The sequence below is a fragment of the Haplochromis burtoni genome, unplaced genomic scaffold (assembly GCF_018398535.1).
Source record: "Haplochromis burtoni strain Fernald_Lab_line unplaced genomic scaffold, NCSU_Asbu1 Contig_698, whole genome shotgun sequence".
NCBI classification, from domain to species: domain Eukaryota; kingdom Metazoa; phylum Chordata; class Actinopteri; order Cichliformes; family Cichlidae; genus Haplochromis; species Haplochromis burtoni.
The window spans coordinates 22,732-49,092 of NW_024583059.1; the positions used below are offsets into that span (position 1 = coordinate 22,732).

The 26,361-nt window shown below is 42.5% G+C and overlaps 1 protein-coding gene across 1 annotated transcript in view; it reads right to left on the reverse strand.

Annotated features, from left to right (window-relative positions):
* LOC102309927 (glutamate receptor 1) overlaps nucleotides 1-26,361 on the reverse strand; it is a gene marked incomplete at its 3' end in the record, with an annotated part of 84,281 nt that overhangs the window by 22,105 nt on the left and 35,815 nt on the right. The window contains 1 exon segment of the mRNA XM_042215336.1: nucleotides 6,238-6,477. Coding sequence (XP_042071270.1) covers nucleotides 6,238-6,477 — 240 coding nt within the window.

Consider the following 26,361-nt stretch of genomic DNA (forward strand, 5'->3'; position numbering starts at 1 on the left):
TCAGAAGGAAAATTGATAAAATAAATTACAAATGTTGTATTGTTCGATACATATGCGTACCGAACCGAAAGCACTGTATCGAACGGTTCAATATCGATACGAATATCGTTGCACCCCTAATATATATATATATATATTAAAACTAACATGAGTTAATATAGGGCCAACAAATGAATAACAAGCAAGGGGTGAGTACCGGCTGAACAAAGGGCCAAAACCAGGCTATGAAATCAACACAAGGCCAACCAGGGGCTGGAGTCAGGCTTACTACTGATAGCCAACAACATACCAACAACTGGAGACATCCAAGAGTCACAAACAAGGCTAAAAGAATCAATACCAGCCTGTTCTACTTCAGGAAACAGTAAATTCCTGCCAACACATCCATGTATCAGTATTAATACTGAAATAATTCATAGCTTCCTGCAGAATAACTACTGTCAGAGAGCCTTCCTATTGTGTTCTTGCCTGTTTTACTTAAATAAAGGATCCAAATGTTTCTTTCACTTCACCTCTTCCTCATAGGGATGTGTTAAAAATGGACATCAGCAGATATGTTGGCCATAATTGCTACTATCTGAAAGAAATTATGCATCTCCTCTGAAAGGTAGCTGTTCATTAAAGCCCATACGCTGTCAGTGTTTACAGCTGCTGCACAGGCTCAGCTCCGCAAGTCAAGTGTGTTAATGATAATGCACAACCTTCAATTAGACATACAGCAAGACACCCACGCTGACAGGCCAAGTGTCAGTCACTGCTGAGGACGGAGAGAGAACAATAGTGAGAGACAAAAGACTCAAATAAAAGAGCGAAAGAAAGCAGGGATAAAAACAGGTGTAATGATTTTTAAAATCATAGACTCTAATCTGCCCTTTTATAATATGATGCCTGCATATCATTTACCTCTAAACAAGTGATAAACAGGAAGTAAAGATGAGGACAGAAAGAATAAAACCAGGTGATGGAGAAAGATGAGGTGAGAAAATATGAGGAAAGCAAAACCAGATATTTCAGAAGAAAAACTCAGGAATAGAAAAAAACAAAGAAGAGAGAGGGGAGGAGCAAAAACGGAACCAATCCAGGGATAAAACACCCGCCCTACCATCATCACACAGCCCCTAACCCAAAATTAAGGTGCAGTATTCTCCTGAACTATAGCTGGCGCCACTCAGACAATCCTGGCAGATAATAAGAGCTGATACAGCAAGAGAAGAACTCAAAATGTTTCCTGTTTTTTCCACAAAGTCTTTAGTTTTCAAACGACTGCAACATCTGTCCGGTGGCTGCGGTGGAAAATCGAGCCGACGAAAGAGCCACAAATACTGGCTGTGCTCTGGAGCACAAATACACAATCACATGAATGATGAAGTTCTGCAGTCTGGTTATGTCAAACAAGTCTTAGCTAACACTAACCAACAAAACTGGAAGGCTAGCTTGAGGTCAACACTGTGCTAACAGCTGCTCCACTCCTAGGAAACAACAGGAAGTAAGACAGAAATATTTTAGTTTAAGAATAAATGCGACTGCATGACTCAGCATTACTGTCTGCGTGGTGCTCACTACCAAGTGTTAACATTTGTTGGCTGTCACAGTCTGAACTCTGCGCTCGTCTCTCCCTCAGTTTGCAAAAGTAGATGAAAAAAAAAGCTGTCATAAAAACACTTCTTTTTACAACAGCAGAGAAGAAGAAGCAGCGCTCTCTTTCTCTGCTGCCTCAGCCTGTAATGTGTGTGCTGGTGCATGAAAGTGCACATATTTGTGTGTGTGTTGGATATTAGACTGGCGATGCGGCAACAGTTATGTCAACGACACACAGACACACACAGTTTCATGTTCAATTACACAGAGACTGCTCATTTCCTCTCCCTGGTTTATTTCCTTTACAGCTGCTGCCCGTCCATATGTCCAGCTTTTTTTCTCTTTTAATAAGCGGACGGAGCTCCCCGCCGTCCGCTTTAACCACGTCGTTGGTGAGCAAAAAGATGAGAAAATAGAAAAAAATAAAGAAGCAGCACAAGATGAAAGGAACATGTAAAAGCTTTCTTGATCCTCTGGACAGCTCAGAGAACACAGGAGAGGAAACGTTTATTGTCTCAGGTCAAGGATTTTTACCTTGAATGAGCCCACAGGAAAAAAATGGTCTCAGTGAGAGGACCCGAATATTAACCGACCATCTCCACCGGAGTGCAACAATCACATCCATCCACTTTCTGCTCCTCGCCAAGGAGATGTTCGGTTCCGTGCCCGAACCATGTCGACTGACTCCTTTCAATGTGGAGGAGCAGCCGCTCTACTGCGAGTCCCTCAAATGGCCGAGGTCCTCACCCTATCTCTGAGGGAGAGCCCAGCCCTCCTTCAAAAGAAACCCGTTTCTACTGTCAGTATCTGCGACTTCATTCCTCAAGTTTTTATATCTGACACATCAACTTCTTCCAGTTTAGCTGGCGCTCTGTTTTTGACTTATCAGAAAAAGTACTTATCATCTGTATAATCTAACAGTGAAACAATATTTAACAGAACTAAGTATGTGTGTTTAGAAACTATCAACAGGGATCAAATGAAAAGAAAATTGAATCAAATGTTCTGCTGGAGGAGAAATGAAGGAACAAAGAAGGACGGACAGCTGTGCAGTCGTAGCTCTTTCTTCTCCACAGTCTCAGCAGCGTTTTCCACATGGAAAAGATTTATATAAATCCTATAAAGTTTGTTTCTGTCTTGTGTGAAACTTGCATGAAAAGCATACAAGAGTGAAAACAGATATAAGATCCCTTGAAAAATTATATAAATGAAACTTGTATGTTTTTGGCTACTTGAGGCGACCGTGGCGCTGGGGGTTGGGAAGCGCATCTGTAACCGGAAGGTTGCCGGTTCGATCCCCGGGCTCTCTGTCCTGGTCGTTGTGTCCTTGGGCAAGACACTTTACCCCTGTCATATCACGCCATCGGCCCGATGGCGTGATATGGCAGCCTCGCTTCTGTCAGTCTGCCCCAGGGCAGCTGTGGCTACAACTGTAGCTGCCTCCACCAGTGTGTGAATAAATAGTGACATTGTAAAGCGCTTTGGGTGCCTTGAAAAGCGCTATATAAATCCAATCCATTATTATTACTTACTAAAACAATATATGAAAGTAATGAGAAAGTGGCCACTTTCATGAGTAAATCATATAAGCCTTCTATGATTCACTATATGAAGTAGGCCACATCTGATGCAAGTCTTTTATAAGTTTTTTCTATTTCTTTTCCATGTGGGTTACTCTGATCAGCTTATTGAAGTTCTCTCAAACATTTAGAACATCATCACTCATGATGTATCAAACTGAGTAAATAACATTCTGCTGTGTATGGTTACATGTGGCCATCAAATCAAATCAGCCCTGTATGAGATCAGCGGCTGTGATTGGCCCTTCGCCAGCGAGGGCGGGTGGAAATCTGTCTAAATGGAAGGAGTGCAGGTCGGACTCTGCAGAGCTACAGCTCATAGATCTTTGTGGTTTTCCTCACTAGAAAAAAGTGAAAACATCTTCAGATCCTGGACAGAGACAAAGAAAACATTCCTAAAAATCCTTCAAATGAGAGTGAAAAAAACCCTTTACAACATGGAAGGACAGGAAATGTCAGACTGAAGGAGGAAAAGGTGAAAGGAGACGAGGAGGGCAGGGCTCAGAGGAGGATGAAATGATGGAGGGCTGAAAACACTTCACTGTAACTACTCTGCTTTCAGCAGGCTCTCACATCTGTAAGTCTGTATCCATGGCAACAACACAGAGAGACAATTATGGGATGAGTCAGATTTGATAACTTTTTATCTGTCCATGTGTTGAATAAGGTTCGAACACGCCGGCAAGTTCATTTAGTAATAAATGGCGAGGTTAGTGAAGTCGTACACATGTGTTTGTGGTGCACACACACACACACACACACACACACACACACACACACACACACACACACACACACACACACACACACACACTAAATAGGCAGAGCTGAGCCTGTGGCTGTGAGTCGTCCACCAGCAGCCAAGCAGAAAATAGGCTCTCAACACTGCGTTTACTGAGAGGTACAAGCTGAGAGTACAGCGAGCAGGAACAGAAGAAGAGACGGAGTAATGAGAAGTAACCCGACGACGAAGAGGGGAAAGGAAGAGGAAAGAACGAGGCAGGAAAAATAGGGAGAAGGAGAGCACGCTTGCACAGAAGCTTTTTCTCTCATGTGAAAGGTCATTCCAGTTTCCTCACATAACTTTACTCCAGGCCAACTTTTTAAATTCAGTCTTTACCTTAGTCCAGATTTCTTATAACATAAAATCCAACTTTTCCTCTCTAACCTTTCTTTTCAGTTTTTCTGTCACATGAATTTGAATTAGTCAGAACCATTTCAGTCCACTGCTGCTTAGCCATCCATTTTCTTCTGCTTTTTCAATTCATGGTTGTCATGGTTGGGGAGGGGTGGAGCTTATCCCAGCTGGCATGGAGTGAGAGGTGGGGTAGACCCTGGACAGGCCCCGGCCTGTCGCAGGGCTTTGTAGTATTTAAATCTGTATTTTATGGAAAAGGCTGGTTAAGTCATTCGTTTCAGACACTTTGAGAATTCTTCCAGTTGCAGTATCCAGTCCTTCAGTCTGATTCTCCTCTTTTTCACACATTTCTAAAGAGTAAATAATTGAGCCTGAAGTCAAAAAGAAACGAACGAGTGAATTCGGATTTCTGAAAACCATTTTTCTTTCTAACTACTTAAACTATTACTGCAGTCTGACTGAAGCCTGACTGTTGATTGACTGTTCCATTTCATCCCCAGCAGGGACCCTCCTGTTTGTGCAGACGCTGAGAGTGGACGTAAATCAGAGCTGAGCTGGAGGCGCTCGGCCTCAGGAAATCCCCTCTGCCTCCAACAGACAGCCAGTGTCCTCAGCAGATGTCGAGGAGCAATAACATCAGACAGACTGCACTGCCGAGGCAGACAGCCATGCACTATTACACCACATAGACTTCCAATAACACTTCCCGGGTAGATGTAAAAGAGGCAATAAGATTAGACAGTCTGCTGCCGACTGCCAAATGGACTATAACAGATCACGGGCTGCGGGGGGACACTCGGCCTGGCGCAGGAGGGAGGGAGGCCGACCAAGCTAAGAGACCTTTTTTGGTCAATTCTCCAAAGGTTGTTGTTTGCTTGAACCAAAGAGCTGGAGGTGAAGTTTTCAGGACACAATCCAAAGTTTGTGTCTGCACAAGTGAATCTTTCAGTAGCCAGACAAACACTAAGTTCATGTTCAGCAGCCTGAAGTCAACCACAGAGACGTGTCCTTTTTTTGCAGCTCGTTATGATCAGCTGAAATTGCACACGTGGCAGATGTTGTTCACTATTGTCACGTCTACAGTTTCAGATGGTCTAAAGTCTTTGTCTGTATGAACGCAGAGCCTGAGGACGAGGCTGCAAGCATCTGCAGTGATCTTCTCCTAAAAGCGCAGGCAGCTGCAGCTAGAAGGCGGAGTGTGAAACTGTGTCACACATCAGAAGAAGCCATCGGAGCGACACGCTGATTTACTGGAATACACATCTGTAATTACAGCCATGGCGCCGCGTGCCTGGATGATAGCGCCGTGAAAGCGATTAGCCTATTAGCTTTCATTGAGCACACTGAGCTCTTTCCTTCCTGACTGTTAAAAATAAAACGCCGTACAACACTTCCCTCGTCACGCACACTCACGCTGCTTTGACTGTTGATTGATGTCTCACATATTTTGCTAATATCACAGATTGATCTTGACAACCAGCTTCTTCTTGTTTCTCTATCCTGGATATGCTGACCCTGAATGCTTCAGTGTCAGGCCAACCAGACATATTTTCCCCTTTTTCTGTTTGCTGACATGAGAAAACTTCAGACTTACCGCAATGTTACCGTAACTCATTGTTTGTCATTTCTAAAGCTTTGGTTTTGTAATAAAATAAAATAATCTTCCAGATATCTATTTTTGTTTTTATACCCACCAAGAGCATCACGTTAACATTAGAACAAATTGATTTCTAAATCCAGGTTTCTCTTACTTTCAGTTCTCCACTCAGACTAAAGAGTCTGAGAACATCGAGGACGAACAAACACGTGCTCTTTAACCCCGCCCCCTCCTCAGACCCGCACACTTTGCTCACAAGTAATGTTGCACTGCTTGCTGAACAGGCACTCCAACACGAAGCTTGATACAGAGAAACCATTTGTGCTGCATGCTGGCGTCCTCACCTGATTCAGAGCTGTACATGTAGACGAACCTGGTCCAGTAGAAGTGCTCGAGCAGGGCCATGAGGGGCTCCTGCAGCTGGGGCCGCAGCTGCAGGACGAACTGGTTGTTGGTCTGCACGGGGAAGGACGGCGTGACGAAGCAGACGTGCAGAGACCCGCAGAAGGACATCAGCATGTTGACCGTCCGCCGGTCGTACAGACCCATGATGGCGTACACTCCCTTAGAGAACTGTGAGCAGACTGGTACAGAAACACAGAACAAGAGGGTTTCATTAATGTTTATTTAGATCATTTTTGAATGCTTTAGTCCGTCTGCCATTTGGAGCCAAACTAACAAATCCCAACATCTACTGGAACAAAGTTTCCACAAGTGTGTTTATTACATGTCTGACAAAATAAATCTTTACAGCTCATATAACTGAAGTAACATTAAACACATAGACGTGGTTAGATATGACTCCAACATACTGACGATGTTTAATATACCAAGATCTGAAAAGGGGAACAAATTTGACTCAGACCATGGGCCTTGGAAGGATGGGGGGCAGTGGGTTATTGCCCCAACACCCACTCCCACATCTTTTCTTTTCTTTTGTTTAATGAAACTAAACGTTGCTCAAAACATGTGACCTGATTTAGACTTCTGTGGGAAATCTACCCTTAACCTTCCACAGAACCTGACGTGCACCTCCTGAGAAATATGACCACACATCAGGTCGACGTGGTCGCCATGGAAGGTAACGGCGTATGCGGTAAAGGGGTTACATGTAGTTACATGATAACTAAGAATGTAGAGTTTCTGCAGAATAATCAGTTGCAAGTGATAATGTCACTGTCGTTAGCATTTCTCTTCCTTTTTGTTGCTGAATATTAATCAGTGGACTCTTATTGTTATCCTCAGTGCCCCAGCATTTGTGTCTTTTCTGACACATTTACTCAAAAATAAAACAGGCCATTATTCCATTATTTACATCACCAACTACAACAAAAAAAAACTATGTTGCTAGCTAACATCAGAGGAAATTAATGTTTACATCCTGTCACATGGTCACAGCCACGAGTCTTTCGTTAGACGTAGTAACAGAAACGTTTCTCAGCAGAAGGAAAAACCTTCTAACACGACGCTGCTCCTGGAGGTTTATGGAGTTTGTTTTTTTTTTACTTACTGGGTCACGATTTCTGGAAAGAGACAGCAACGCTGCCATTTTTAATTTTCGTCCCACAAGGCAATACCATTTAGTTCAATTACATTCAAGAGAAGACAGACATCTCTGACACACTGGGCATCTCACATCAAAACAATCCAGAATAAACAGAAGTGAATGAAAAACACTACAGACCAGAGTGTTTGGGGAGAACTGTCCCTTTAAAGGCCAGCTGTCTCTCTCGTCCCACATCTGCTTCATTTTGCTTCTGTGCCTTCGGCCGGAGGTTACAGAGTGCCAGTGCTCATAGTAATGCCTACCTTCCTGTGACCTGTGAGTTCACTGGCTGTTTGCAAACCAGCGTGACATCAACAGCAAAAACCTCGTCATCTGCCTCCATCCTCTGGCCTCTCGCTCACCTCCCGTTCTCTTCCCTCGCACTTACTCTCTCTCTCTAATAATGCCATTTGTCTCATTGTCTGTCTTGTTTTTAAGCTCCAGTTGTCCATAAATCCAGGTCAGCAAACAATCCACGAGTAAAATCTAGCTCGTACACTTTATTATGACTCCTCAGTCACACTGTGCTTGATTTTGACTTAATGGTGCAAAACCATGACAGCTTTTTTCCTTCTTCTTAGCGTTATCTTGTCACATTCGGGTCGCCTTTCTTTGGCATTTTTAACAGTCTTCTTCAAACAAACATGAACACTTCTGAATATGCTGAACTCTGCCATTTTTCATGCATGTTTATTGTTTTATCAGCGCTTCCAGTGGGTTTTCTTCCTCCCATCAACACAGAACAGCCCAATCTCCATGTGGTAATAAGCTAACAGATGATAAAGTGTCCTTATCTTCATGGTAAACAGACATCATCTCTGCAGCTGACTTATCTGCCGCTGTGTAGCTGATGAAGAGCAGCTTCCTGTTTCACACAAAGCGCTCCCACATGCTAAATCCCCGTACACACAATAGCTCTAATCAAATTACTCTGAGATCCTTCACAGTCAGGGATTAAGTCTTAAGACAAAATAATACTCACTGCTGAGGCTCCAAAAGTCATTCTGTAAATCACTGGCTCATTTTATGGTCCTCCCGGATTTAGACTGAATCAAAACATGTCCATATTTGTGTATCATCACCCAGAAAAATCCCCATTTAGGCTAAAATAAGTGAAACCTGAGAGGAAAGAAGGAAAGAAGGAGGCATCTACACCAGTGAGCAGCAATATTAAAACCACCTGTGCCAATGTTTTGTTACACCCCCCCCCCCCCTCTATGCTGCCAGATCAGTCCTGATCTGCAAAGGTACAGACTGCACAAAACTGCGAATGCATCATGACCTCTTTTGTACCAGCTTGGTGGTGGACCTTTGGTTGCCTCCATAGTTCAGGCTTGTTCATATGCATCCCTTTGAGGCCTGATTTGATTGGAATCTGGGGAGTTGGAAGGCTTTTGACACTAATCGGGAGAGAGACGACTGCCATCGGGGAGTGCTGCTGCTAACAGGGCATGTAACTCAGCAGATTTACAATCTAAGTTAGGTCTGCAAGAAGCTCAGTGCTATGCACTTCTCACTTCTTTTAATGTTTTGGCTCATTCACAAAGCATAACTGCCAGTACACTCAACTTCAAGCTAAGCACTTGGACCCAGTACTTGGTCTTCCTACATTGGTAGCTATAGAGGCGCTTTAGGTGTGATGGTTATTAACGTCAAGCTTTCTTCCTGACATAATGATAATGATAATAATAATAATGGATTGGATTTATATAGCGCTTTTCAAGGCACCCAAAGTGCTTTACAATGCCACTATTCATTCACTCTCACATTCATACACTGGCGGAGGCTAAGGTTGTAGCCACAGCTGCCCTGGGGCAGACTGACAGAAGCGAGGCTGCCATATCGCGCCATCGGCCCCTCTGGCCAACACCAGTAGGCGGTAGGGTAAAGTGTCTTGCCCAAGGACACAACGACCAGGACATGACTGTTTGTCAGAGCTGGAGAGTATTTAATCATTACAGGCTTTTGTCTATGGCACTGACACTGATCAAGTGAAAACCTGAGACCCAAATGCATAAATATTGAACCCTGTATGACATTCAGCTTCTCCAAGTGTAAAAGGAAACTATCTGACCTATCAGTTGATTGGGGCTACAGCATTTGGCCAATCTACTGTTTGAGTTTGAGCTGAACTTTGTTGCCATGCTGGTTCCTCTGGTAGTGGTTCATTGATGTTATGTGTCAAAGTTAAAAACAGTGAGAGTTCAAAAGTTCATACACGGCAACAGACATCTGTTTGTAATTCAATAACCTATTTTTTAGTGTTGGCCTTTTTCTAAACAGTTTACGATGATGACCTTCCAGATGGTTCTGCATAACAAACATCTGGTGCGTCAGGTTAGTGAAACATCAACCCCTCTTTTGGCAGTAATTGACCTATAAGCTTGTGTAATCGCTATACATTTACAGATATAAAGCAAATATGGTTAAATCTCCAGGTTGTCTCACCCACCCACACTGGAAGTAAAGCTATTCGGATGCATTCAAATTCAGAGAACAACTGTTAATTAATAGGTTCTTCAGTCTTTCTTCCAGCCGTGGAGCTGTTGATTCAATATGCTTTTGTTTCTCCTGAGTAAACTTCTTAATAAATGGTCCACAGACTGACCAAAACTCAAAAAAGAATCCACTTTTTGCAGTTTTAAAATCAAACTGCTGAAATGTACTCATTCATCTGTTTTTTTGTTTGTTTGGTTGTTTGGTTCTAAGTTTGCTAAATCGCTGCCAAACTGCTAATCAATGAATCAGTATTAGATCAGACACATATGTGCTGACAGATGTCCTCGTCTACTTTCTTTGTGAATGTGTGTGTGTCCTTGGTGCAGATCTCTGAGGCCAGCGCTAACATGCTAACAGCAAGACCATCTACCCTTAGCAGACTCACACTGGAAATAACCATCCCCTGTGGGGCCATGCTATCATGCTAACAATAGATGTTTACCCTCAGGCAAATGCTATCAGTGCTAACGAGGTATCTGTCTCTTAGCATTAGCGCTGCTGTCCAACTGGGACGACAGGCGGGTCCTTCATCAGAGGGGGTCGGGCAGCACAGAGTCGACAGATGCTGCGAGCCTTGGGAAGCTTTGTAGTTAGTTGTGTTTAAATTAAAGCCAACATGATGGGAGTCCAGATGTTTAACCTATGGGATTAGCCAATGAAATGGTTTCTAATTTATGTAGCATTACATAAATAGCTGTCTTTGTTGATTTAATGAGCTCAGTTTGTGCTGTTTTTTTCCATAATGATTTAAAATTCATGTCATATTTTGTCTCTTTAAATGTATGAATATTCTTTTTTTTTTAATGCCTTTTATAAACTGTTGCATAAAATACCAAATGTGGTTGTCGTCAGTGTAACTGTTTTTCCTTTTGTAAGTAAGTAACCAGGAGAAATGTCAAACATGAGACTCTTTCTTGACCCGGTCAATGATTTCAAAGAGTTTGAGATTAAATGTACAGCAACACAACAATCTTTTTTCAGCTTTGTAGGGGTTAAAAATCAGCCTGCAGAGTGTTGAATAGCGGTGTGAAGACATGCTTGCAGTCAGATTCTTTAAACTTGGCAGAGCCAGGCACATTCCCTGTTTTTGGCCTTAATGTTGATGCTGCCTTTATGTCAAATGGGACATTTTTTTAATGTGAGTTTTGCCGTTTCAGTCTATTTTTTTTAAATATAGACAATGATCCAGTTTGAGAATATATAATGCAAACAAGCTGTCGTCGTTCTTTCCAAAACGATTCAGTTCCTCTGATGATCGAGAGGAGATCAGTGATGTGTGACAGGATTTTGGTGAGACTACGGCGCATAACGTGCAGGTTTTAGTTAAACATGAGTTGCAACGATTTTCATGAAATCGTCCAGCTCGGGTGATTTTAATCGCACTTGAAAATCATTTGGAAAAATGTGTTATTTTGTGCAATTTATGACTTTTCTGTGTTTATTTTAACTGCAAGCTTGAATCAGCTAATAGTTTCCAGCTATATCAAAGTCAACAACTCAACGTTGCGTACACACCCAAATACTCAAACACACGACTCAACTCACCACCACTGAATTCTGTGCGTTTCTGAAGTCTCATCCAGTGGTGATGTCTTTGCGGTTTGGCAGCAGAACGTGTCCAAGAACAGCTGAGACAGCAGATAATTGGTTGAGTGTGTGCAGAGATCAACACAGCCTGGACCTGGCTGTGTGTTGCCTGGTTGTGCTGACAGATAGGTGGAAACTGTATTTGTGTGTGGACTGGTTCATAGGCACTCTGGTAACTTGGGTGCATTAAACACACATAAAAACAGATGAAATTGTTTTCACATTAGTCAGAAGAAAGTTCGAGGGCCTCGCAAATAGAAACCACTATTGGAGATCACTGGAGATGTTCTTAAAATACAGGAGAGTGCAGGTATGTGTGATGCTATTAGTTATACTTTTATAAGATCCTGTTCCCATCTTTGTGTTTGGCACTTCAGTTTATTTCCCTCTTGATGACTTGTTTCATTTCCACTCCTGTTACTTTCACTTGCTGTTCAAGTTTAGATGCTAAAAACTACTAAAAACAAGGCCAGGACACATTTTAACCACAGTGCGAGTGCAACCTTAAATCTGCTAAATAAGATTCATATTAGATGTACCTGATTTGCTGTAACACCAATCAAAAGTCCAGTATGGGTTCACTACCTGCTGGACTTCCTGTCTCCACCACAGATGTTTAAACCACAGCTGTCCTGATTCCAGCCACCTTTAACGTCGGGAGCCAAACAGTGAATGAGGACATCGATCACGGCGTCTCAGCGAATGAGCTGACCTCGCCTCGTACCCACACAGGCTCCTCCAGTCAGACAGCTCGCTCCTCGCCACCTAAGGCTTTTAGACAGAGCTTTATTTAAACACAGCCCACAGTCGACGACGCCAAGTGCCACGGGGCCCGCAGCTGAGACCGCGTCTACCCACAGAGCCATGCATCCTCCTGACACGCCGGTCCATCTCTGCAGATCTGCCTGTCTGTGATGAATAATCATCATCACCCTCATGTTTGCAGGGAGAGAGAAGAGGAAGAAAGGACTCTTCTGCCCAGGGGAACAGGCGGGTAATTGTGAGGACATCTATTAACCTTAGGCTTTCACCGTCATCCTCCTTCTCGACTGTTTACTCTCCTCCACCGAGCAAACAGGCCGGCCCGGAGACACACAGCCGATGATCAGGTCACTGTCTTGGTGCGCCGTTCGGCGTTCTGTCACTCGGCCAGCACGAGTCACTGTCGCTTCTAACAGAGTGACATCGAGTCAGGTCGGAAACAGAAAGAGGAGTAACTCCAGCACCAAAGCTTTCATAGTGACATTTATATTCACCGTTTATTTGATCTGAGGTGACGTTCAGGGAGAGATTCAGCTGGAAGTGTGTGACATTATAAAAGCCCAAAATGGGAACTTCAAAGTTCACAGACAGTGGAGTGGTGAAGACATGAGCCCTCTGTCTAAATACCCTTTAAATGCCCCCTTTCCATCTGAGTTTATATTCTTAGACTTTTTAAACTTGGGTGGTTTCAACGTATAAATCTCAACAGTAAAGTCCAGCTGTGTCTAATGTTAAATTGTCTGACTTTACAGCAGAAATAAACATGCTTACAGCCCACTGCAAACAAACAAACACACAAAAAGTATAATAGCTCACTTCCATTCTGCAAAGGAGGGGATGCTTTTATAACTAAGCTTTAAAAATGTACAAATGTAAAAATCAACAGGTGTGGATACGAACGTGAGGAGCTGTAGGTGCTACTTTAGCTTCAGAGTGCTGTCACAGTGGCTACGTGTACAGTGTACGGCAACTACACGTCATTTATTCAGTGTTAAAGGCTCTGGAAGCAGGTGTCCAGGACCGAGAGGCCAACAGTGAGATCTTCAGTTCAAATAAAATTAGAAGAGATGAAATTTTAATTCTGACTCGCAGTGATCTGAGCGGCACTGTGAACCCAGCCCAACCTCAGGCTCTAATTAATGTGTTTTGTAGCAATGCTGAATAATGAATTAAATGACTGCCTTCCTCGGGGTGATGCAGCGCACACACACACTAAAGTCATTTAGGCAACTGCTGCCTCTGAGGCATCAATGCAATAATCTCCTGCTGAGAACGCAGCTCTGACACACACAAAGTTACACAGACACGCTGATCTAGAGCCTCTCTACTTGTGTTACCCCCCTACAGTTGCAGGTTCAAACCCCATCTGTCAGCTCAGAACCTCTACATTTACATTTCAATCATCCACAGAGATTTACCCACAATTCACTGCAGAGATAACAAAAGCTGCGTGAACCACTCAGCCTTTATTTAGCAGAAGAAGACAAACCTTGACCTTGATGTTGTCATGGTCCCTGTGCTTCACCAGCTGATCCTGTATTAGGCAACATGTGTTTTGTTGTTTTTTGCGCTCTCCTTCTCTCTCACCTGTCGGGGCGGTGCTCATTATGGGCCCCCGCCCCTGGCCCACGCACCTGCCATCTCCACACCTGCTGGGTGATCGCAAGGTCTATTTAAGACGGCAGCACTGTGTTACTCGTCGCTGGATCGTTGGGCTATCAGCGTCAGACACTCTGCCGTTAGTGAGTTAAATTTCCGTCAGTTCGTCGTTAACTCTAGTTTCTGTGTACAGCTCCACCCCGGACCTTCCCCTGCCTGCCTGTTACTGTGTGGACGAGTGAGTGGACTTGTGTTACCCCGCTGTGGAGAAAGGAGAGAGATTCTTTGGAGTGTGTCTGATTTCAGTTCTTCCCCTCACATGCCCTGGACCCCCGTCCCCTCCCTCCAGCACATTGTAAACAGTGTCACCTGGTGTCGTTGTGTTAATAAACTGACTGTCTACTCTGCAAGGATTCCCGGCCTGCGCCTGAGTCCATTAACTACAACCTGACAGTTGTTGGCATATGTGCAACTAAAATGACTGATGAGATGTGTCTGATGTCAAAATGTTCAAAAATGAAAAGCTCAAAGTTTTCATGGTGATTTAATTTCTTTGTTATTCTGGAACAGTGACAATAAATTCAAACAAACTAAGAAAAAGGTTGATATCTATGGGCTCAAAATGTGGTCATAAATATTTTGTACTTGTAAAAAAGATTTGTGTGTGGACTTAGAAAAAAACCCGTGCAAGTTACAAGTACGGATTTTTGACCCTATTTTTCTTCCCTTCATCTGATTGGTCAATGTCATGTCAATCACAAATGTAACAATCCAATCAGAGAACAGATGGGTTTGGCTGTCGGAGGGGCGCTGTTTTGAACTGCAGGTCCTTGAAGGGTGATACCGTTTGAAGCTGGAGGATCGCTATATAAATATCCGATAGCAGCTAGGTCCCCTAACTTTCAGTAGCTGTTGAAAGGATAAAGTTGTGGTATATCAGTGGTTAGAAATAACATTATTACTTTAGGATTAGTTTAACACAAAGTCAGGGCTGACCCAGGACCATGCTGTGAGTCACAGTGCGCAGCATAAAAGTCCTTTCACATCGGATGCAGGATGTGCTGCTAATGCTAACTGCTAACTAAAAGCAAAGGATCCAGAATTTGTTGCTGGCTGCTGGGCTCTGTGGGTTTTTGCAGCAGCTCTACCTGTACTAGATGCACCTGCTCCTTGTCTTTTCTATCTCTGACTTTATGTCCTCTACAAGAGTTTGTTTTTTTTGCTGGTTCTTCAAATGTTCAATAAAAACATGTATGCTAATTCATAACGAAGAAAGCTTTGTAATGAAGACTGTCATTTCCAAAACACTGCCCGCCCCCACCCCGCGGTCCGCAGCGCTGTTGAAAAGGCTGTGGAAGTCCCTGTATTAAACACGTAGACCTGTGACACAAAAATCACCAAACTCGGACGACCACAGACTGTTTTCCTTCGTGGTGATGAAGGAAAACGCTGGGTTGGCATGTAAAAGGGCATTTATTCCCTTCAAAGACCTGCAGTTCAAAAAAAGCGCCCCTCGACAGCCAAACCCATCTGTTCTCTGATTGGATTGTTACATTTGTGATTGACATGACATTGACCAATCAGATGAAGGGAAGAAAAATAGGGTCAAAATCCGTACTTGTAACTTGCAGGGTTTTTTTTCTAAGTCCACACACAAATCTTTTTTACACATACAAATCTTTTTTACGCACACACAAATCTTTTTTACACATACAAAATATTTATGACCACATTTTGAGCCCCATACATATAGTTTTGAAAAAAAAAAAAAAAGGTCCTGATTTAGGTGAATTCACTGAATCTCTTATAATAAAAAGCTGAACCAAAACTTACCACGAAGTTAAATCAACAGAACTCTGCTTTCACTTTAAATAAACCTTTATTAATTGATTTTCCCAGGCAACCTGCTGATTCACATGGCCTAAGTGCATTTCCTGGAAGCAAAATCTTAAGTTTTTTCCTCATACCTGCAGGATGGATGCAAAGCACCCAGTAGCTATGACACCCAAATTTCTGAGGCTTGACTGAAGAGGAGAAGATTTAGAAGAAGATATAACCCCTAATTTCTAAAATCTCACGATCAGGAGCAATAATCACAGTTTCTCTTTTATCTGTGTTTACATGAAGGAAGGTTTCATGTAATAGTTTGAATTCTTTTAGCAAATACTTAAAGTAGACAATGTATAAAACTATATACAAAGTCTTTGATCATTAGCATGATAAGAGGTATTAATATAACGTCTAATAATTTGGTCTTCAGGGAGTTTGTAAAGCCAAAATGTAAAGCCCCGAGAGGCAGAACTCACTTGATTCATTTCAACAGTAAAATATCTCCAGGACAGATTTATATTTTTGATCACAAACAAGTCATTAAGCCTGTTTATCATGATGCTGTGAGCAACAGAGACGGGCTCCAATAAAACTAAAACTCTGAATTCTCTGGAGTCTGCTGCTAGCAACACGTCACCAGAAACAGTAAAATGTGCAAAACAGACTGAAAAATGTCTGTGATATTATTTTTCTCCATCAAATAATTAAGTTGCTCAGCTACTGGTATGTTACAGCCCGATGTCCTCGTCCCTAATAGCAACGGAGGTCAACTGAAACAAATCCAAACACAAGAAGATCAATACTGAAAATTATAGTTTTAATGCAGTACAGCTGTTTCAAACACAAGGAAAACCACACGCCCGACTGCGACCTTTGAGCTCTCTGAGGTCAGGAAGCAGTTCTTCACACATCAGCGTTTTGATTCTGTTGTTTAATCCAACATTTAGCGTTTGTCAGTGGACAGTGAGATGTTTCCGGCTCCTTCTCTAAAACTCTGCGCTTTAGTTCTCCTCTCTCCTCCTTTGTTATTTCCTCTCTGAACACAATCTGAATCTTCCTCTTTTATCCTGCCACTCTGCCATCTGATATCACTTCTGTTTGTCCGACATGAAATTAGAGATTAAGATTATTAATTAAAGATAATCCCCTCCCTCCCTGCAGCTAGCCCTCGTGTCTGACAGACAGCTTTTCGTTTCTGCCATTATTTGCCAAATTGTGTTGTTGAGATAAAACGTCTTTCCAGGCGATACACGCAACGCTCTTTTTTTCAGGGCTGCACTTTATCCTCATTTCACATTTGAGGCATTCAACTGAGCGTGTAACTACAAGTGAGTCCTCAAGGGCGAAATGTCACCAGCAACCCAAATCAGCCCTCTCTCTCTCTTCCTGTTTCTCTTTCTCTCGCTCCTCTCTTTCCACCGGCTTCCTGTCTCAGTGTGTCCGACACGATGCGCTCTTTATTTTTTATTTTCTACACCAATAAACAACAAATAACACTAACTACGGGGAGCGGGGCAGTCGTGTTTCTTCCTTCTGTCGTCTCAATCTGTACGCTCCTGATAAGGCGAGTCCTGGCAGCGAGAATCACCATTTAATTTCTCCTCTGTCTCCCTCCCTGCCTCCTTCCTCCTCCTCCCATCTTCATCTGGCCCTCGGGGAGGGCGGTGAGTTAAAATGTGAGTGAGCGGGCTCCCATGCTGCTGCTGCTCAGTGATTACAGCTGATATTTAATGTGCAAAGTTAAACTGCTGAGGATTCAGAGGAGGAGCTGTGATATTACAGCTGCTCCGTCTGATGAAGTGTGAAAACTCAAACTTTAAAAGACCTCTGCGTCACCTCAGAACACCTTTGGGATTAATGGACTGCAGTCACACTCCACGTGTGCGCTAACACTGGCTGAAACAGCAGTGAGATATAAACTGTAATGTTGTTCTGTTGTATGCATAAGAGCTGAGAGAGCAGTGTGCTGTATATACTGTAGACCTGTGTGGAATGACAAAGGGGACTTTGTTACAGCTAGCTAGCTAACTGCCTCCACGCTGGCTTTTACGGTAGAAAGCAGAGAGGTCAAAACAGCAGAAATGTAGTAACCAGTACAAACACCAGCAGAATGCACCAGTGCCTGAAACTAAGTTTGATACCACGGTAATAAATAAATAAGACATAAATGAAAGTACATCATTTACCTAAACATAAAGTACTTTATTAAAAATAGTCACAGACATGGTGGAGGCAGACAGCTTATTTAAATGCACTGTTACTATGAGCGATAACATTACCCATGCTTATCCATACCATACAAACACTTAGTTGATTTCACAGCAATCTTTCTTATAAAAACCTTGCATAGCCAGCTCTTATGATAAACTGATATGATAACATACAGACAGACAGCTTAGGGTTTTTGCTGAAGTTGATCAAATGCCTGTTCGGCCAAACAGTCTCCATAATATAAATCTGAGTTTCCGAGTAATATTAGCGAACATTAGTTCACCTAATTCTGGTGAGGAGCCGGTTTGGTGGTTAGAGATCTAACTTTGAGAAGCTTATGAATTAAAATGAGAGAAGGATGTATGGGTGGAGAACGGTTCAATCAGGGGTGAGAGCACTTAATGAAGAGGGTGAGGAGTGGAATGCTGCTGGTCCACATGACATACCTGTGAAGGTATGCGGGCATCTATGAGAGAGGGCAGTGGGCTTTTTTTACCTGATCGGTTAATGTGTTGGCGGAGAGGTATAAAGAAGGTCAAGAGTGTCTCATTGTGAATGAGGACACAGAGTTAAAGGGGAGGTAGTTTAGGTAGATGAGATTAAATATCGGCGGTCAGCCATCCAAAGCTACAGACACTGCGTGACAAAGGTGAGGAGGGAGGACAGGTAGGGTGGAATCAAAAATCAGGAGTCATTTCTGATGGAAGGATAAAAATATCAGATATATAACAAAGTCTGGTTTCTAGACGAAATCTTCTGTGATTGTTCATTTATAGACATTTGTCCTCGTCATTCTATGTATTTATTTTTAACACATTATTCATTTTTATTCATTTATTTATTTTTACCTTGACTTCATTGTTTGCTTATCTCTGCCTTGACACGCAGCTGTAAACTATTTGGGATCCGAGCCGATCATAAAGTAAAATAAGACCCATGGAATAGTCACTCTTCCTTAAATTTAACAGACTAGCTCAGCAATAGAGACGCTTCATATTTTCCCTTGAAATCAAACAGTGTTTTATACGTTTGCTGCAGTAAAATTCAGTGTGACACTTGTTTAATTTCACAATCCTGCAGGTGAGCGGTGTCGCAAAGCAATTTAACGGCCCGAAAAATTACCTTAGCCAAAATAAAAGAAACTTCATTTTCTGTGCTCGGAGTACTTTCCTCCACTTCATTTCTTCTCTGCTGACGGATGGATTTTCTGCGCTCAGCCCCGAACCATTACTTCAGCCTAAGAAAAAATAAAATAAGCTCCATATTTCTTCATAAAACGGTGCCGTCGCAGATTTTCAAGGTGCGGTGGGGTGCGAGTTCATGGAGCCATCAGCAGAGTCTGAGCCTGCGTTAACACGGGGTCACGCTCAGGTTAAAGCTCCATTCACAACCCTGTTACATGCTCTGCTACACTGGGATGCTCGCTCCAACCCCCATCCCTCTCTCTGCCTGTCCTGACTCAATTCATTTCACTTCTATTCAGTCCACCTCCATTCAATTCAGCCCGATTTGCTGGCGTGAATGAGACATGGTGACGTATTGGCAAAGACTGCATTTGGGTTCCTTTGAAACACGATGTTTTTATTATTGCCGCAACATCTTTATTAAGATCCAGGCTTCTCTCCATCACCCGCTCTCCTCTGCTGCTCTGCAGTGACTGTAAAAGGTCACGACCTCAGTCCCACATATTTTGCTCTGTTCTCGACCTCAAGAGTCAACTCATTAAAGCTTATCTGCCGTCTTGTTGAGAGTGAGATGAGTCAGTGTGTCAGTTAAAGGCCAAAGCCAGAAGGCAGTTAGTGTAGCTTAGCAAAAAACAGGAAACAGTGGGGACAACTTATCCGGCTTTAGAGAAAGATAACAAAATCCTCTGAATCGTTCCAGCAAGCATGTCTTGAAGCAAGCAAGCAATTCATTTATATCGCACTTTCAAAACAACTCTCAGCTGAAAATAAAGTGCTGTACACATGACATAACAAATAACAATAGTGAAATAGTATATGTAAAAAAATAAATAAATAAAAATAAATGCAAATTTAATTAGACTAAAAACATGTAAAAAGTCCGGGTCAGGGAGCAAAAGTGAGTTTTAATGATGGAGCCTCTCTTATGAGCTGAGGCAAATTGTTCCTGAGATTTGGAGCAACAATAGAGAAAGCCCTGTCCCCTCTGAGCTTCCTCTTAAACCTGGGTACCTCCAGGAGCAGCTCGTCAGCTGACCTGAGAGACCTAGGAGGTGAAGAAGCATGAAGAAGCTCAGAGAGATAAGGTGGAGCAAGACCATTTAAACATTTAAAAACAAACATTAAAATTTTAAAATGAACTCTAAAATGAACAAGCAGCCAGCTGAGTGAAGCCAGGATAGGAGTTATATGCTCTCTCTTACGTGATAAAAACTGGACTTGACAGTAATTTGAGTGTTCAATTTAAAATCACTATCCATCTAAAAACCCAAGTTAGTGACAACATGCGTAAAATACTCTGCCAGGGTCCCAAATCAATAGTGGAGGGGTCACAAGGTCCACTAGGACCAAACACAATCACCTCAGCTTTGCTTGAATTGAATCTTAGAAAATTTGGGGCCATCCAAGTTTTAATATCATCTAGACATGTCAAAAGTGGTTGAATGGAAGAGGCGCCTTTCTGCTCCAGAGGCAAATAAATCTGACAGTCGTCACCAGTGTTGGGTAAGTTATTTTAAAAAAGTAATTAATTACTAATTACTTAATCAATATTGTATTTAAAATACTTATCTAATTACTGTGTCTGAAAAGTAACTTAATTACTAAATAAGTAATTTAACTAAATACTTCTTAAAATCCCAATAAAACATTGAGTGGACAAACAATAGAAATTAAACTCTTTAAATAATAAATCTTTTTTTAAAGACGGAGACTCCACAGCAGCGGTAGCATCTCTTCCACAGTGTCGCCTGCAGTTATTTTTAAGCTCACCTTTTTAAGCACCTTTCTGTGCTGCTGAAGTAAAATCAGGTTTTGCTGCTTAGCAGGAGTTGCCGCGGTGTTATCCATGGATGATGAACAAGGATCACTCAGAAGTGTTCGTCTATGCTCTCGTGTCAGGCGCTTCAGTAGATTACTCCTGCTATTAACAGCAGCCGATAGTTTTTACATATTACTGTAATGTTCTTGTCTGCTTGTTTCAGAAAAGTGAAGAGACGGGAATATGTCCATTTCATAAAACAGCCACTCGCTTCAGCCGAGTCCGACATCTTCCGCTTTAGAATACGACTATGCAGCAAACTGGCGCGAAATGACGTGCAGCTGCACTACAGCGATGTTAAAGCGGCAGAGTTTACTTCTACGTTTAGAAGATAAATTATTGAAATTAAATAATGATATTCAGCGAGTTTAATTATTTTACAATGTAACGCAAGTACATTGTAAGTAACTGTAATTAAAATACCTAAAAATGAACAGTAATCAGTTACTCTACTTTTTCAGTGGAAAAGTAATTTAATTACAGTAACGCGTTACACCCAACACTGGTCGTCAGCATAGCAGTGGAAGGCTATTCCATGCCTATAAGGATGGTACCCAAGAGCTGTAAGTACAATGCAAAAAGCAAAGGCCCTAAACCTGAGCCATGTGGGACCCCAAACTGAAACGTGGCAGAAAAGGACTCATATCCTAAAAAATTAACATTAAAAGTTCTGTCAGTAAGATCGGACCTAAACCAATTCAAAGCCGTACCACAGATGCCTGCAGGATGGTGTAAGCGAGACAATAAGATGTTGTGGTCTACGGTATCAAAAGCAGCTGTTAGGTCAAGAAGGACAAGAACAACATAATTACCTGGATCACAGGTAAGAAGGATGTCATTCAAAACCTTTAACAGAGCTGACTCAGTGCTGTGAAGGTTTTTAAAACCTCTAGAATACCATTCTCATTGAAAAAGTCCATCAATTGGCAGTGTGCAATTTTCTCTAAGATTTTAGACATAAAAGACAACTTGGAGATAGGTCTGTAGTTAGCCAATACAGTGTGGTCCAGGGCAGGTTTCTTAAGCAAGGGTTGTACTATTGCATGCTTAAAATTAGCAGGGACTACACCAGATATTAAACTGCTGTTTATAACAGTAAGAACAGCCTGGCCTATGCTAGGAAAAATCTCCTTAAAAAATTGTGGTGGGACAGGATCATTTGGGGAACCAGAGGGCCTCAGGTGGCCAACCACATCCTCTAAATAAGAAAGAGACACAGGCTCAAACTGGTTAAAAACAGCAGAGCAAGGGATCAAGACAGAGGGGTCAGACTCAGGAGAAGAAATGAGAGCCCGCGTGGTTGCAACCTTCTCAATGAAAAAACACATAAAATCATTAGACAGTTTATGAGAGGCCTCCAAACAGTCACTTTGTGGAGCATTTAAGACTAAGTCAATAGATTTAAATAACACACGTGGATTGTGACTGTTGGAGGAAATGATCTTTGAGAAGTATTTTCTTTTAGCCTCTTTGATTGCATCCTGATAGAGGCGCCAGCAGTCCTTTAGGATTTGAAGAGACACCTGCAGTTTGTCCCTCTTCCATCTGCATTCAGCTCTACGACACTCCCTCCTCACAGCCCGAGTGGGTCATTAAACCAAGGCTCGGTTTTAGCCTTGGGCTGCCTGGTTTTAAGTGGTGCCACAGAGTCCAAAATAGTTAGGCACGAGGATTCAAACCAAGAGCTAAGGACCTCTGTGTCCAGATCGGAAGGGACAGACAGCTGGCTAAAGGCAGAGGAGAACCGGGCAGTAGTGGAAGGGGTTGATGATCCGACAGAGGCAAGCTGGAGCACTGTTTTGACCTGTAGTGCGCGAAAACACAGTATCAGTAGCAGACACGAATGTTAAAATCTCCCACAATGAGAACGTAATCGTAGTTGGGCATTACCCAGCTAGAAATTCTGAAAAGTCATTTATGAAGTCCTTAGTATATTTAGGGCAGGGGTCCCCAATCCCAGTACACAAGGGCCGGTGTCCCTGCAGGTTTTAGATCTCACCCTGGGTCAGCACACCTGAATCACATTAGTTCATTACCAGGCTTCTGGAGAACTTCAAGATGGTTATTTATCCATTTAAATCAGCTGTGATGGATCAAGGACACATCTAAAACCTGCAGGGACACCGGCCCTCATGGACTGGGATTGGGGACCCCTGATTTAGGGGGATGATAAATAACAGCAAAGAGCACTGAGTTAGAGCCAATAACTTCAAAACACATCAGCTCAAAGCTGGAAGAAGGGCTGTAAAACACACTGTTTACATTTAAAATCCTTTTTAAAAACAACCGCCGTACCTCCTCTTCCTGATGTCCTCGATGTGTTAAAATAAGAACAGTCTGCTGGTAAAAGTTCGGAAAACATACTGGACTCACCAGTGTTCAGCCAAGTCTCAGTGACACACATGAAGTCCAGACTCCAGAAGGTGAATAACTCCTTCAGAACAAAAGATTTATTTATCAGCGATCTGGCGTTTACCAATCCAACCCTGACAGAAGCTGGGGCCTCAGCAGCATAGGGAACTCAGCACAACGGCCACAGATTGCGGAGGTTCGTCTGGCGCACCTTCAGCCGAGGAGGACAGGGGTTGCGAAAAAGCGGAGTATCATCCCAGTTGCTCACGGGGATGAGGCAGGCTTCCACAGGGTCCAAGAATCGTCGATGCACAAAAACGCCAGGAAATAATCGATGTACTCCTTGGGCAGTAGTGGAATGAGGCGCCAAGGAGAGCTTGAGGTTAACCAGCCAACCACTGCGCCTACCCTGGCGCCTTCGCCGGGCAGGAAGCAAAACAGCACGGCATAAGCAAGTTGGTATTTGTGACAGCAGCGGACAACAGGAATTCTGTTTTCCATTATCAAACGGTATTTTGACCAGAGCTTCGGAGATTGAGAAGCGATTGGCGATCGTACACCAGTAAAGACCCGACTTCCCGAGTGACACATAGCAGGAACAATATAAAAACAAAACCGACAGCGACAGACGAGTAGTAGTGGATGTGACGAGCAGCCACATCCACTACTGTCATCCTCCAGTTCTTCAAGTAGCCATTTGAGGCCAGTCCTGAAAATGAATGAATCCACATGATCATCCCAGATTAAAACGTCTTTACTGCAGAAACTAAAATGTTAAGAAAAAGTTTTGTTCTCATGGACTGTTTATCCCAGAAAATACTCACAGGCATAAAGCAGGGCGCTTTAAGTAACTGACACGTGGCATCTATCTCGGTAACTGCTTCACCTCTGCTAACTGGTGTCCTTGAACTGGACCTCTGGATAGTATCTGTGGTAATGGTGCTTTTTTTGGATATTACACAGTGAAACTCTCCAACTAAGAGTTGGTGACACACATGCAATTTATGGATTCAGTTAAGTTAGGTGCATCTAACACTAACACCAGGAGCAAGTACGAAGTTCAAAACCTCCTTTTTGCCATTTCCGTCTGTGTTTATACAAAATATACAAATATATACCAACATTATTCCTTATGCCTCAAAACCATTTATTAATTATTCTCAAACATTACATTCAGTGTTAGTGTGTCACAACATGCTGGGAAATGAGGATCAGCTGAGTCTACACTAGCTCCTCTAATCCTGTGTCACATGTTGTGGAACAGTTGGTGGCTGCAGCTTCATTGAGAAAATGCAGTTGAATGTAAGCTGAATAAAGTAGTATTTAACCAGTTTTGTTGACATGAATACAAACAGCAGCAGGTGAATAAGAAGGCAACAAGGCTGATGAGGCACAAACATCACAACACAGGGCAGACAGTGAGCTGTCACCCATCATGTTTCAACATGCTCTGGTCTCAAAAGCAGAAGGTGTTTGACGACGTATATGTGAACATACTCAATGTTAGATACGCTAGAAACACAGTGATTTAAAAAAAAACAAAAAAAACAAAAAAAAAACAAAAAACACAAAAACACTAGCATGCATTAGAATAACCGAGAGGAAAATAAATGCATTAGAGTGTAGGTGTATGGTCTAAAGGTCATAAAAACTGAGGATAATATCCAAAGCATGAAAAACATGCAAATGAAAATAATATGATGAAAAAACGTGAGGATGTAAAGAAATTGAGTTTCAAACTGGGGAGACAGAATCCTCTGAGGGTTCAGGCCTACAATAAACGCAGTCTGACAGATGTAAGCCACGTCGAGAGTGAGACACATCACAGGTTTTGTCACCGGCTGTCTGATGACCGAGACAGGAAGCTGGCTCTGCATTATTTGTATGCGTCAATCTCCATAAAGGACATGACTGACACGAAGAGCAGAACATATCAACTACTTTTGTTTATTGCTGATGTAAAGTGTGGCATTATATTCTTATTATTTGATCATTTGGTGGGTAAATCAGGTGTTCATAAGTGGTTGGCAAACCAAACAGTCAAAATTTCTCTTTCTCTGTGGTTGATAAGAAGATTATATTTTTAGTTTATCTGTTTTTCTAAGAAACAGGTACTGCGTATTGTGAAGATGATATCTTTTGTTAGGAAGACTTGTTTTCTGTAAAATTAATAACTCAATTAGCCGGCATGTTTTCTCTTGGGGTCTTTGCTTGGAATGATTCAGATGGTTTAGAAGAGCTGGTTGTTTGTTAAGGTTGTGTTGGTTCGATAGAGTGACTGACGAGACGTGGGGTAGGTGGATTTGGTTGCATGGGGTGACAAAAGTGGATGTTGGTTGGTTGTGTCAGCTTGTTGATTGTGTTAATTAGTATCTGCAAGTTGGTGGAGATAAGTGCTGGAGGTAGAGTGGATAGGTGGGTTTGGTTTGATGGGTTAGTGTGGTGGGATGGTTGGTCGCATTGGGGGAAAAAGTGTGGTAGGCTGATCGGCTGGTTATTTAGGTTTATTGTCAGTTGCGTGGGTTAGCTGGGATCAGTGAGTGAGCTGGGATTAGGTTTAGCATTAGGTGGATTTGGTAACATTAGGGTGCTTGGCCCTACAGGTTAGGATTGTGGGCTTGGCTGGTTGGTGGGGTTTGTCATACTTGTATTCCACTACAATTACAGATTACATGCCCCAAAATGTATTCTGTAACGTATTCCGTTACGTTACTCAATGAGAGTAACGTATTCTGAATACTTTGGATTACTTAATATATTATCGTGCTTTTTACAACTACATGAATGTACTATTGCTGTGTGATTTATTACTATTACTGGAGTAAAGGGACCTCTGCTAATACGTGGTGGTCCTGTCGGCTCTGTAGCCGAAAAATAGCTTTACTTTGTTGTGTGGGTCAACTTTTCTTGCGAGAGACAGAGAGAGGCGTTGAAAGGCTGCTCCAATGGAACTTATTGTTTCGGAGGAAAACACGAACACAGTGTACAGTCGAGTCTTAATAGCTTACTTACAACTGGGCTCCTCAGGCTCTCTTCTTGGCTGCAGTGGTTATTATTATATTTACATGCTTCCAGCTTC